At 31.3% G+C, this 14092-nt stretch overlaps 2 protein-coding genes across 10 annotated transcripts; one reads left to right on the top strand and one right to left on the bottom strand.

The window, feature by feature from the left end:
- Nucleotides 1–1245: 1245 nt before the first annotated feature.
- On the bottom strand, nt 1246–5096 carry LOC106661502. 4 transcript variants are annotated; one of them, XM_014384956.1, is made up of 4 exons: nt 4749–5096; nt 1825–2022; nt 1571–1771; nt 1246–1504 (listed from the first exon to the last, which is right to left on the bottom strand). In XM_014384956.1, the coding sequence occupies exons 1-3, from the start codon at nt 4834–4836 to the stop codon at nt 1593–1595; spliced, it is 465 nt and encodes a 154-aa protein (XP_014240442.1). In that variant the 5' UTR covers nt 4837–5096; the 3' UTR covers nt 1246–1504; nt 1571–1592. The 4 variants fall into 4 exon arrangements, with proteins under 4 accessions (XP_014240442.1, XP_014240444.1, XP_014240440.1 ...); XM_014384958.2 differs by lacking the exon at nt 4749–5096 and adding an exon at nt 2331–2412; XM_014384954.2 differs by having other exon boundaries at nt 1250–1771.
- Nucleotides 5097–6769: 1673 nt separating this feature from the next.
- On the top strand, nt 6770–11816 carry LOC106661500 (kelch-like protein 40b). Of its 6 annotated transcripts, none has more exons than XM_014384949.1 (22): nt 6770–6993; nt 7155–7216; nt 7613–7661; nt 7736–7782; nt 7849–7886; nt 7958–8066; nt 8140–8230; nt 8282–8409; nt 8476–8574; nt 8643–8772; nt 8836–8965; nt 9032–9263; nt 9323–9532; nt 9588–9696; nt 9755–9955; nt 10014–10321; nt 10404–10538; nt 10663–10763; nt 10852–11023; nt 11087–11275; nt 11330–11541; nt 11596–11816. In XM_014384949.1, coding segments are annotated over exons 2-22 (2865 nt in total). In that variant the 5' UTR covers nt 6770–6993; nt 7155–7214; the 3' UTR covers nt 11769–11816. The 6 variants fall into 6 exon arrangements, with proteins under 6 accessions (XP_014240435.1, XP_014240436.1, XP_014240434.1 ...); XM_014384950.1 differs by having other exon boundaries at nt 7733–7782; nt 7961–8066; XM_014384948.1 differs by having other exon boundaries at nt 7733–7782.
- Nucleotides 11817–14092: the final 2276 nt, after the last annotated feature.

Raw genomic sequence — 14092 nt, 5'->3', positions numbered from 1 at the left:
CTTTTATTATTGTTAATTGTTAATACACCATTTATATTTAAAACTTTATTACTAAACTTCATTGTGAAGATTTGAAAATTGCTGTTTTTGCACACGATAGAATACACTTTCTTTTTTTTTTTACTGGACATCAGAAAAATATAGAAGTACAACTTATTTTTGTTGTGAAATTTTAATTTAAATTAGAGAAGACAAAAATTATTTTTCTGATCTCCAAAAATTATTTGTTTTATACACTTTCTCTTTAACAAAATTAACAATCCAATTTCACTGCTCGCAAGAGAGGTCTCAACATTCTTGAATTGATGAAAATTAGTTTAATTTTAACAATAATCGTGTTATAAATTTTCTCGTTTTTTAAGTAAAAAAAGAAAAAAATACATTTCATGTCAATACCTGGATGTATTTAATTATTCAAGAATGTTTACCTTCTTAAGAAAAAAATTATATTGTTATTTTACAATTAATTATTTGTATATAAAAAAAGAGGTTTAGTTAACCAATGTTTTGGAGTATTTAATTAAATGTAATAGTTATAAATTAGACATTGGTATTATAATCAAAAATCGAACAATCAACATCATTTTTTCTCTTTGAACAAGTTCAGTTTGATTTTGAGTGTAATTATTTAAAAAAAGTGAGAATGGAATCCCTGTGAATATGTGATTTGAACGTTTTTGTATAAAATGTGGATGTAAGTACCAAAATCATGCTTGTAACCAAGAATTGTAATTATTTAGGAAAAAAGTGAAAAAGGGAAGAAATATTGTTCAAAAAGAGTTATGTTCCTATCATAGGTATAAACCCTGTTGAAAAATGTTGTTGGTTTTTTTACTGAAATTGTTTGTTGTTGAGGAAACTCTAGAATATAAATTTTTGAAGTGTTAAACGGAACTTTTTCACGTGTAGCATTTTTTGTCATCATTTCGCCCCTTCAGTAAAATTATCTCAATTAAAAACTTGAACATTTTTTACAATTATTCAATAGTGTCAACTTGTCGATCTTCCATTTATTTTTAACAGCCCTTCCTTACAACACTGGATTATAATTGCCTTTTTAATTGAGGTGAAATTGTTTGAATTTGAGCTGTTTTAAAATATAAACAATTTCAAAAATGTATTGACTTTTTCGTTTTTCAATACCACCCTTCCCTGTATTCAATTAATTTATTACTCAATTGTTAATATTTTGGGAGTTTAGGGTATGAATAAAAATGAAGGGCCGATGATTGATTTAAGAAAAAGTGAATTATCACATAATACATTTTATTTTGTATAGATAAAATATACACATTTTTGGCTAATAAAATCACATTTATACCATTACAATTCACAAATGCTTACAAAATAACACGAGAAACTTGTGCCCATTTTGATACTGAACAAACTCTTCACAAAATACACTAAACATTATATGAATTTGGTTTTTAAAATTAAAATACTCCTTTCGGCCTCAAAGAGAAAATACTCATTGGGTAAATAACAATCGTTAAATAAACGTCGTCTACAAGCATAAAATAGTCACAAACAATAAATAAATAATGTAGGTAACATTGACTTGGATATTTACATAGGGGGAAATACATTTTCTGTTATGTTATTGGTGCGTCGTCATCGACGTTAGCACTAGATACGAAAACTGTGTTGTACCTCCTCACTCTCAAGGCATACAACCTTTCGGTCACTCGATACCGCTTTCCAAGTAGGACCAACACACCCATGGCCGCTAACGACAGGCAAGGTATAAGGACCCACAGTGTACCTGAAATTCCTAACAAAAATAATTAAAAATAAAATGAAATCAATTAGGATTTAATCATTTACCTTCGCTGCTGTAATTTAACTTGCTTACAACTTCCTGAGGTAATACTGTTGTAGCCTCATTGTGAGGTACACATGCATTGTTAACATATGTAAAATTTTTCATACATTTGCAGATACCCTCATTGGATGATTTGTCTATTTGGTAGCAACTCTCGTTGTCATTTCTACAAGGCTTTATTACGCTTATACTGCATTTATCTATAAAAAGAAAATTAATTTTTCATCTTTTAATTCATATGTCTATGTAAGATAGAGCAATAAATCAAATAAAAAGTGAAATATTTAGGTATGGCTTATAAGGTGATAATTGTCTTCTTACTTTTTACTTAATTAATGGTTTGTCTATTTATCAATTAATCAGTTTGTAAAATATTAAGGCATATCTGATAAAAAATAACTACTAATGAAGATGATGAAGTAATGGAATAAGTCAGAGGCACAAAACTAGTGAGGGTAATTCAGCTAAAAGTAAATATAGTTCGAAAAACAATACAAAATTAACGTACACATAAGAATGCTCTCAAGAAGTAATTTTGCCTTCCGAGGTATAGAAAAAAAGCGACTGTTTAAATGCTAGTGTTTTACAGGAAATGTTTCATTTCCTGTCACAAAACAGATGACTCAATAAGCTCGATTAATTCTAAGCTATCAATGTTATTTTATTCTTTCTTTATAAGGCGTGAAACTTATTAGACTATAAATAAAATATCAATAAAAAAGAAACTCTAGAATAAAAAATTAACATATTAGAGAATAACCAGAACTATACTTGTAATGAATGATCAGACTAGCAGACATTTCTGTAACTTTTTCTGCATGAACAAAATATATTTAACAAATATGAATATGGAGGACAAATTAGCGGTGAAGGAAGGTATAATCTGTAACTTTATTGTCCGTCCCCAAATAAGCTGATATGCCTGTTTTCACTGATATTGCCCATAAGAAGTCTGATGCAATACCAGAGGCGATTGAATATAATGTATAAAACTTTTTGTTGTTTCTTAAGGCAATCTAGATGTTTAAAGTATGGATAGTTGGATTTCTTACACAAAATCACAAAGAAAAATTACTTAAAATTACAGGAAAGAATATAAACTGCTTACAATATACAGTAAAAAAATGATATAATGGGTTTATGGGGGTTTCAATTAATGTCACTGTTTAATGTATTTATTTCGTATTTTGGAACTCAATTTTGTTTCTCTAGGCAATCTGGATGTTTGGAGTTCGGATAGTTTATTGCTTATGCAGAATCACAAAGAAAAATTACAATTACAGGAAAGAATATAAACTGCTTACAATATACAGTAAAAAATGATATAATGGATTTATAGGGGTACCAATTATTGTCACTGTTTTCTGTATTAATTTCACTTTTTTCAAATTTGTTTCTCAAGGCACAAGACACATTATAATAAACAAATATAATAACTTTGTCGGTCAATTTGTCAATCTTTTGATTACATGTACTCAGACCCCAGACAGCCAACACCCGAGATTCCGAAATCTTGCTGGTAATTTATTGTAAATTACAAAACTTGGAATTGCGGACAGATTGCAAGAAGTGATAGTCTCAGCTTTAATTGTGCGTGTACATTCATGTGCGGAGCTGAGGCTATTAAAATCAACAATCAGTAATCAATTAGTGGCAGCAACTTGATTCTTCTCAGGAAAAGAGTTTATAATGTATGTCTGGAAAAGTGGTTTGTAGTAGTGTAGAATTTCCCCTGGTGAAAACTTGTTGCTATCCAATATTTTGAAAAGATGCTACTTTATCAAGGACAAAGGACTCAATTTGGGGAGGGAAGATAGTATTGTGATTGGACATGAATATAATTGAGTACATGAACATACATGAAGTTATGAGGGTTAGCTAGGAGTTCTTGTGTTTATTGAATTGTAGTAGATCTTTGAAATCAAAAGATTGACACATGATTTGGGCAAACACCCAAGGTCCCCAAGGCTTGCTCGTCATTTATTTAAATTACAAAACCTGGAATTTCTGACAGATTGCAAGAAGTGATAGTCTCATATTTGATTGTGCCTGTATATTCATGTGCAGAGCTGAGCTTATAATAATCAATAATCAGTAATCAATTAGTGGTAGCAACTTGACTCTTCTCAGGAAAGGGTTTATATGTAAGGAAAAGAGGTTTGTAGTAGAGTAGATTTTCCTTTGGTGAAACCTTGTTCCTGATCCAATAAAATTTTGAAAAGAAGATGCAAGTTTATCAAGGATTTGGAGACAGAAGATGGTATTGTGATTGGACATGAATAATAAAGTTAAGTACATGAACTTAAAGTTATGAGATTTAGCTAGGAGGACGTGTGTTTTTCAATTGTAATAGATCTTTGAGGCCAATAGATTGGGGCAAACACCAAAAACTATCTTACAATATATAGTTAAAAAACAAATTTAATTGGTTTTTATAATGGTTTTATAGGGGTTTAAAGAACAGTCTCAAGTACTAATTTCTTCTTTTAAAACATTATTTTTTAAGACGATTCAGATGAATGGAATTCAGATAATTGGATTTCTTCTGTACATGGTTGTGCAAATAAGATTTTATAATATCAGTAATCAGTAATCTAGCATAAAAAGTTGTAAGTTGTAAAAAAAAATTTGTCAAATGAACATGTAGTGGATAGTGTTATTATCAAATCAGGTTTTCTGTTAAATAATGAGCCATGCAATGTATGCAATTTGTTTAAAAATGCAAAAAGTTTAAATTTACCGAATGTAATTTGTAACCGAAAGATTTGAAGTTGAACTACATGCAATATGCAATACCATGGACAATTGCGTTTATTTCCAAACGTTATAAAATAAAATTTAATTAATAAAAGGCGCCGGATCGGCCAAAAAAAGTAAAATATTGCAAGAAAACGTTTAATTTATTTTTAATGTTCAGGCGATTTACCTCCGGCGTAGGCGTTTTGTAACAAATTGAACAATATTGCCCAGTAGTAGAAGAAGACGATCCTATTGATATCAGGCTGCAATTTCATTTTTCCGAGTTGCGATCACTGTTTCCGATGGGATTTACTACGTCGTCTGGCTAAATGCATAATAAATCTGTTCTGAAAGATCAGCAAATAGCATTATCGGGCCTGGACTATTGTCAACGTCGGATAATCCGTACTCTTTGAACCCTTTCAGCTCTTATCTGACGTTACCAGTTGCAAGTTTGCCATTTCTTGACTTGCGATCGTCCAAAGTTGACAACCTCCAACTGAAGGTCTGAATTTCTGAAACTGGGAAGAGGGACGATTTCGATTACAGGCTTTACAGCCGGTTACGTTAGATATGGGGACTTTCTGACGTCGTCACCCGAGAATTTCATGATTTAATTCCACTTTTTATTGTATTGCTACGCATATCATCTATTTTAAATGATTCTTGACTTCAAAGATCTATTACATTTCAAGAACACGTGACCTCCTAGCTAAGCCTCATAACTTCATGTACTTCATATACGTACAATTACCTAACTTTATTCACGTCCGATCACAATACCATCTTCCATCTCCAAATTGAGTCCCTTATCCTTGATAAACTAGATCTTTTCAAAATATTATTGAATCAGCAAAAGGTTTCACCAGAGGAAAATCTACTACTACAAACCTCCATTCCAGACATACATTATAAACTCTTTTCCTGAGAAGAGTCAAGTTGCTGCCTCTAATTGATTATTGATTTTTATAAGCTCAGCTCTGCACATGAATGTACACACAACCCCTATAAAACCATTATATAATTAAATTTGTTTTTTAACTGTATATTGTAAGTTCGTTTGTAATCTTTGGTGTTTGCCCCAATCGTTTGGCTTCAAAGATATATTACAATTCAAGAAACAAATGTCTTCCTAGCTAAACTTCATAACTTTAACATGTACTTCATATTATTCATACCATCCAATACCATCTTCCATCTCCAAATCGAGTCCTTTATCCTCGATAAACTGATAAACTAGCTCTTTTCAAAATATTGTTGGATCAGCAACAAGGTTTTACCAGGGGAAAATCTACTACTATAAACCTCTTATCCAGACATACGTTATAAACTCAATTCCTGAGAAGGGTCAAGTTGCTGCATTTATAGATTACTGATTATTGATTTTTATCAGCTCAGCTCTGCACATGAATGTATACACACAATCAAAGCTGAGACTATCACTTCTTGCAATCTGTTGGCAATTCTAGGTTTTGTAATTTACAATAAATTACCAGCAAGCCTTGGGGACCTTGGGTGTTTGCCCCAATCATTTGTCAATCTTTTGACTTCAAAGATCTATTACAATTCAAGAACTATGTGTCCTAGTTAAGCCTCAAAACTTTAAGCTCGTGAACTTAACTTTATTCATGTCCAATCACAATATCTTCTTACATCTCCAAATTGTGTCTGTTATCCTTGATTAACTAGGATCTTTTCAAAATATCATTGGATCAGCAACAAGGTTTCACCAGGGAAAATATACACTACTACAAACCTCTTTTCTCGACGAACATTATAAACTCTTTTCCTGAGAAGAGTCAAGTTGTTGCCACTAATTGATTACTGATTATTGATTTTTATAAGCTCAGCTCTGCACATGAATGTACACGCACAATCAAAGATGAGACTATCACTTCTTGCAATCAATTGGCAATCCTAGGTTTTGTAATTTACAATAAATTACCAGCAAGCCTTGGGACCTTGGGTGTTGGCCGTCTGTGGTCTGTGTACATGTAGTCAAAAGATTGACAAATTGACCAACAGAATTATTATATTTGTTTATTATAATGTTCTAAATAGCACTAAAATACAGAGTTTATTATACAATACTTAGGATTGTAAGAAGAATCAATAAAAATTGAAACTGAAAATAAATTAACCTTTGAAATGATGAATTATAAAAATAAAGTTTTCCATAAGAAATCAAGTGTTTTTATTTGTCATCTGAATTTAAAATTATCTTTTTTTTTATATTTGAGTTTAAATTTCTATTATATTTATTAGGACTTAAGAAATAATTTCAGGCAGTTCACAATAGAAAAAGTAGAATTAGAAGAAAAAGTGTTTCAAATTGTGTACAGAAGAAATGATAGATCAATTAGTTTTTGTATCTCTTCACGCTAAATTGATGTTCGTTTAACACTGGTTTCATGTGCTGAATTCTGCGTAAGGTAATTCAAAAATAATACATGTTAGCTTTGACAATGGTCAGATGGACCAACAAAGGCTGTTTGGTAGGCTTAAAAAAAAGTAGTTTACAATTTTTACTTTGATCATGTGCACATATTGTTTTGTCACATTGCACAGTTGTTCAGCAATTTTTGTTTTCCAGAAGGATATCACTTCCTGAGGGAAACTAGTGAATTGGAAAATTTGACAAAACCAACAAAAAATGTAGGTGACAATTTTTTATTATTATTGTTATATTTTTAATATATACATTGAAACATAAAGGTAGAATATTAAAAATGATTGCATTATCTGAGGAAAATGTGGGTAAAATTTAGGGTAAAACGTTTTAAATGAAATGTGCATATAATTTTATTGAAATATAAAGGTGTGATTGGTTGAAAGAAATTAAAGAAATTTTGAAAAATAATTCAGTCTATCGCATAGAACTTCTTTTAATTATTACAAACCATGAAAAGTTTTAGTGTTTAATTTTACTAAAATAAAAGCATTCAAGTGAGGTTAAAAATTTGTGATTAAAATAATATGCCTTTTTTTGAAATGTTGGAAGAAATATAACTGACCTAATTTTCAAATATCGCATACATTTTTATTTATTAGGACTGATTTACATGAAGATGAAAATAAAAAAAGAAGAAAACATTCTGAGGTATGGCAATTATTACAATAATATTAATGCCGATTATTAAGCAATAATGACATATTTACATTTAATGTTAGCAGAGCTCAAGGCATCAAGGAGAACTTTTAACCGAAAAGAAATCCAAAAGGTAAAGTTGCCCGTAAATTTGGAATATTTATTTTAATTGTGAAATACATGCTGATTTTTAATACAGGGAGAAGTATGATTTGTTGAAAAACAAGCTTGATGGAAGTTGGTAAAACCTTATTTTTGGAAAGATACATTCTAAATAAACATTTATTTATAAATGATGCTGGTTTTAGCAGTGACTTCTGAAACCGATTCGTCGACAAGCAGTCATGACATAAAGGCAAGGAACTCAAAGAAGAGAACAGCAAAAAACCTACATAAACTGAAAAGCGAATTAACAAGGTGGCTTCTAAAAAAAATTGTCTTATTAAAAAAAAACACGAAAATTAAAAATAAATCTGTTTGGTTTTATTAGTGTTACATATAAGGAGAATAAACTGAAAAGTGAAGATATATATGATTTTTACAATAGGGAAAAACATGATATTCGGGCTGCAGCTTCTCAGGTGAGAGATGTATTTTTATTGTGAAGCAGTCACCAATTATTTATATTTCAGATGCAAAATTCATTTTCTGCAAAGATTAATGGGCCAAGATTGCCCAGTCATGTTCAAAAATTTGTCAACAGCTGCGTACCCTCTTCTGACAGGGATGTGCTTAATACACAAGAGATGTCATTAGAATCGTAATTATAATTGTTAAAATTAAAATTCAAAATAAACTAATTATAAAAAAATTAATATGTTTTTAGTATGGGTTATTATAATGAAATTCTTCCTTGGGAATCAATGTCTATTCCAAAAAGAAGAGAACTCCAAAGTGCAATTTATGAAAGAGTTACTAACCACATGTAATTAAAATTCAAAACTTAATTAAAACAATGTAAATTGTACTTAAATAATCTAATTTTTGCTATAGCAATCCAGATATAATCTTGGTAATTGACAATCATGAGTTTTATTGTCATAGGATTGTTTTACAATCTTACTCTGAATATTTTGATTCAATTTCAAATTTGGAGCATCAACCAAGTTTTCATGTTAATGAGGTAATATGAAAAGCCAAATATTTTTAATTTTTAACAATTAATTCAAATTTTGTTTGTTTATAGAAAGTAACACGAAAAGCTTTCATAGCAGTCTACTCTTGGATGCTTTCAGAAGGACAAGGTGGTTTAAATTTCATAAAAAAAAGTAACATTTTGGAAGTTTTAATTGCCGCTGAAGTCCTGCTAATAAAAGGTAAATTACAATTTGGTTTAAAAAACAGACAATTTTTATTGTTGAAAATCTAAAAATCCATTTTAGACTTGGAAGAACAATGTCATGCATTTCTTGACAGTAAGGAGGCTTTTTCAGAAGAAAATGCTTTTTTTGTTTTTATGGATGCTTCTTTTTGGAAGAAATCCTCTATTAAAGATTTAATGGTGCCAAGGATACAGAAGTTTTTTCTCCCACTGGTCAGCTCGTGGGATTTCACACAGTTGAATGTTGAGGATTTATGTATTATATTAAAGTCAAATTTTATCGTAATTCACTGGTAAGATTTTACATTTTTTATTTAAATTATTTACCAAGTTGATTATTGTGAACTCATAGTGAATTGGAAGTGTTCATGGCGGCAGTGCGCTGGTTAAAAACAAACTGGGATGAAAGGAAGAAACACCTTAATAAAATAATGAAATGTGTGAGATTTGGGTTGATGAATCCAGTCCAGCTTGTAGACATAAGAAAGAACCCAGAATCTCCTGAATTCTTGGAGATTACAACCGATAAAAATGTACAATTAATGATAGAGGATGGCTTGGCGTAAGTATTAACAGCATGCTTTGTTTTCACCCTTATAAATGTTTATTTTGGGTAGGTATGCCGTTGAATTCACTTTATCTGGTGGTTCCCTCGACCATGAGAACCGATGTGACCTTCTGAAGCTGCTCATACCAGAGCAAAGAAATTTTGCAAAGACAAATAAAGTAAGCCGACAAAATAAATTGATATTTAAACATCAAATAATCAAATTTTAATTTTGAGGACTATAAAAGTTATCAACATTTCCTTGAATATCTCGATGAGATAAGGAAAGACTTGAGCAGTTTTAAAATTGAAACTAGACCTGAAAATTCAGAAAAGTCTGTCGGCTTTACACCAGATGCGACCCAGTTTAGCACAGAGACCAAATTAGGCTGCACCACAAGACCTTCCCTCACCAATATCTTATATGGTAAAAATCAGGTAAATATTTCACTGTTAATTATTCTGTGTAACAACATAAAGAAAATTAATTTATTAGGCTGCTGACAATGAAAGCCAATTGGGAGCATGTGGTGACTCTATTTACACTTGCTCAACTTTAGTAAGCAAGACACCTTCTGTAGAGTCAAGAAGAGGTCTCAGTCCATTCAGAAGAGTCACATTGAAAGAAAGTGCTGCAGTTGTCATACAATCAACATTTAGAGGGTACAGGGTCAGGAGTAAGATACACCAATTACCTGAGAATTCTGAAAGGGAAATCTCATCCAAAACTGAAGTTGAAGCTGGAGGTTCAGTAGAAAACAGGCAAGATGCAAGTACAAATTGTAGAAAGGAAAATGTTGAAAGGTATTCCTTAAATTTGATATTTTTGTGATTCTAGTTTGATGATTTAAGACTGGTAATACATGAAATGAATTTTCTTGTTTAGTTTCTCTAAGTTGAATGACAAATCGACTACAAGTCTGTCTCAATTTTCCAACTCAAAACAAACCATCTTAATTTTTGAAGGGTTGAGCCCATGCCAGAAAAATAACCAAGTCAAGAAAAGCTGTGTAGTTTTCAGGTACTGTCTCTATAATTGATATAAATTTATGTTGAAATTAAGCAATTGTGAGTTAGAAATAATCTTGGAGAAAGTTAACAAAGAAAGAAATTTCAAATAGTGCTTTTTATGTATTTAATTATAGATACGATGAAATAAATAATAATTGGGATGTAATTAGTCACATGCCAAAGCCTAGATATTACCATGGTGTTGCAAAACTGCGTAGTAAAATATATATTGTAGGTATGTTTAATCTGCTATTTAATGTAAAGTGGCACCGAATTGAACATTATCGACAGACTGTTATACTAAATTTCAATTTATAACACAGGTGGCAAAAATCAAGAAGATGAACATCAAACGATGTGCACGGAATCTCTGAGTTTTGACCCTTTCACCTTACAATGGAAAGAAGAGCCACCTTTAAATACTCCTCGCCAAAGCTTTGGTATTACAACACTCCATGGGTTTCTTTATGTCATTGGCGGAGAGGCCAATAAGAGGTATGCTTAACTAAAATTATAGTTTTTTCTGATAACAGTAAATTTGTCCAATATTTGTTTCAGAGTACTTTCATCAGTTGAACGGTACAACCCTGGGACAAAAATGTGGGAAGAAGTCAAGCCACTCCCTGAGCCTTGTCTAGGTGTTGCAGCCTGTTGCTACGACAACCACATCTGGGTGGTAGGAGGAATGAACAACTACAAGCAGCAGATTAGCAGTCAGGTTTACTGCTACGATCCAGAGGAAGATGTGTATGCATATTTATAATAATTTTACAACATGAAGTCTTAAGAAAATAATTTCAGGTGGATCAAAAAAACACCTTTGAGATATGGCAGAGCATTTTCCTCACTTGTGAGCCACAACGGGGTACTTTATTTGGTCGGAGGGGCGACAAGTGAAGACAACAGAATAGTCAGTGTTGACGCTATTGATGTCTGGGATGTTAAGACATTGTCGTGGAAACTTAAAGTAAACATGCCTGTACCAAGACATGGGCACACTGTTGTATTTTTAGGTATGTTATCAGCCTAGTTAAAGGCCTAAGCCAGTTCTAAGAGATTTATTTCAGAAAACAAAATGATCATCATCGGAGGAACTTCAACTCAATATGCAAGAACGTTGAATCATGTTGATATTTGCTGCATGAAAACAGGGTCTTGGAGTAAAAAAATCAAATCACTTCAGACAAGTATTATTGGCCATTGCTCAGTCAATTTGCAGTTGAATACCAAAGACCAATGACATTGTGCTGTTTTGAATTAAAATAAATTTAGTATTTTATGAATTAAAGTTGCTGAAAATCGTTTAAAAAAATATACAGATAGTAATTAGATTAGTAAGATAAACGCTCAGAAATACTTTAATAAAAAATAAATATCTTTACAAAATATGTTCTCATTAATGGCAAACGTAGTTTAAAATGCAGAAGGAAATAAATTTTCTTTTTTTTACATAGTAAAAATATGTGAAATGTTTGTTATCATTATTGCCCTTTTTATAATTTATGAGTTAGTATATTCATAATCATTTGTCTTTGAATTTCATACTGGATGGAAATTTATAAAAAAAAATTGTTTGTAATAATGAATGAAGGTCTTGATCTATAAACAGAAAAAACAGTCGTGAGTTATGCAATAGGTTCATCTTAAATAAAATTCAATACTTAAATAATTGAATCGTGCTTTTCTTAAAAAACTGAAATTAAATCAAAGAAAACCTCTCAACAATGAAAGAAAACAAAAATTGCTCTCAACCATAAATTTTAAAAATTATTTGTAAAACAGGATGTCTAACTGTTTTACGTAATTTGGTTGTATTTTTGCCTTTCTTCACACAAGCCGGGTGAATTAATTGAAACATTCATGAGTGGAGAAGGCATTTACTACTGCTAAGATAAATGTGGAGCATAACTGAGATTTATAGCAAGTTTCCCCTGCCTGAATACCTCCTATGAAATAATTAAAGGTGCAATTGCACTAAGGACATTCATTAATAAATATGCTGTTCAATCAAAACCAAACTACTTTTTGTTTTAATATTGTTTTTGCTTTTTATATGTCAGTACTGATTGGAAAATAATCACAAAACCAACACATATAGTTACAAAGACAGAAACTGAACAGACATTTCAGACTACTCTATAAACTACTTCTAACATAAAAAAAATTAAAAAATTCAGTTTTTCCAATTCATAGTCCTCAAAATTGTAGTCAATGCTCAATACCACCCTCCACAATGACCTCAAAATACCCTTTGTAAAAAAATCAATCTAAATTTTACATGTTCCACGAAAAACTGTTCTACTCACACCGACCCATTTGCCCAATTCATGTCCAAAATCCCTATAATCTTGTCAGACCAGTAAAGCAGATATGGCGCTGGGACTTCCTTGCAAAGAACCGTTGAGCAGGGTTTGGAGGGCAATTAAGGCTGTTAACTTCCATAAAGATGTTTACTGTGCCTATGTGATTTGTAAATATGTATCAAAACATTACATAATGTATTTTAATGTACAGATGGTATTTAAATTTTTTTTCTATATTATACTATATTTGGAGCAACTTTATAAGTTTCAGGCAAGTTAGTTGATTCCTCTACAATCCTTATCCTTTTCTTCCTATATCTAATGAGTTTTAAAAATGTTCTATTTTATATTTTCAGTTTGTTACTTTATATTTGATTAATTTAAACGCGATGTAAGCTATAAATGACAGAGCATAGCCAATTGCCTATAACTTCAGGCACAGTGATTTTCGCTTTGTTTAGTCTGTCAGACTCATTTCTCAGCCGACCCCCAACAAGAAATTTTACAGTTTAAAATAAAAAAAAGTTATAGTAGTGAAGAATTATAATAAAGAAAAACTAGAAACTGTATTGCGACGATTGGTGACGGGGGTGACTGTACAGCGCAGAAAATCGCCTAATCACGGGGTTATTTCTTTACTATCAAATTTCCTTAATTTATTTTCCTTTTCTCTATAGTCTTGTGCGACAATATAAAGTTTAATACAAAAGTCTATATTTTATAGCAATCGGTCTTCATTTTTTTAAAGGAAACGATACAGAGGCGAAGTTTCGGCCTGGGTTTGATAGGAATGACGACCCAGCCTATTAATCAGTAGGGCCTGGGCAATTAGCCCTCCGAGGAATGAATAATTAAGTCAGAGTTATATGTAAACAGGATAATAGATTTAGCCGAGTGTCTTGGACGGATACCCTCATTTATCCAGTTTCCGGCCGCTGATCCGTAAGTCAAATCAACGCCCCTAAAAGTGCCATAAAGCAGTTTCGCTCAATTCCTTAATTTATCAATCACAAAACTTTATTAAACGATTAGAAAGTCATTTGTTTTGGTTTGATAGGCAACACATTTTCGGGGAGCGATTACTCACAATAAACAAAATAAGTTTTAGTAACATACAACATTCAAAACCTAGTAAAACTACTTTCAGTAAATCTAATACAAAATTTAGCTACCAGTACCATGAAACCAAATTTCTGAAAGTCCCGCTGATGTATAAATCGATATTTCTATATTTTCTTAATAAAACTGGCGGCTCTTGGAT

Source organism: Cimex lectularius, unplaced genomic scaffold (genome assembly GCF_000648675.2).
Source record: "Cimex lectularius strain Harlan isolate CLEC.00 unplaced genomic scaffold, Clec_2.1 scaffold20, whole genome shotgun sequence".
NCBI lineage: Eukaryota > Metazoa > Arthropoda > Insecta > Hemiptera > Cimicidae > Cimex > Cimex lectularius.
Note: the sequence above shows the minus strand (reverse complement) of the source record. Positions and strands in the feature narration are given on the sequence as shown.

Excerpts from the sequence above, each read along its gene's own strand:
- LOC106661502 (XM_014384956.1), bottom strand. The coding sequence starts at position 4,836 with ATGAAATTGCAGCCTGATATCAATAGGATCGTCTTCTTCTACTACTGG. Across the intron at positions 2,023-4,748 it reads ACAAAACGCCTACGCCGGAG|ATAAATGCAGTATAAGCGTA; the intron begins GTAAATCGCCTG and ends TTCTTTTTATAG. Across the intron at positions 1,772-1,824 it reads GTTAAATTACAGCAGCGAAG|GAATTTCAGGTACACTGTGG; the intron begins GTAAATGATTAA and ends TATTTTTGTTAG.
- LOC106661500 (XM_014384948.1), top strand. Across the intron at positions 9,956-10,013 it reads TCTTATATGGTAAAAATCAG|GCTGCTGACAATGAAAGCCA; the intron begins GTAAATATTTCA and ends TTAATTTATTAG. Across the intron at positions 11,024-11,086 it reads GGCGGAGAGGCCAATAAGAG|AGTACTTTCATCAGTTGAAC; the intron begins GTATGCTTAACT and ends TATTTGTTTCAG.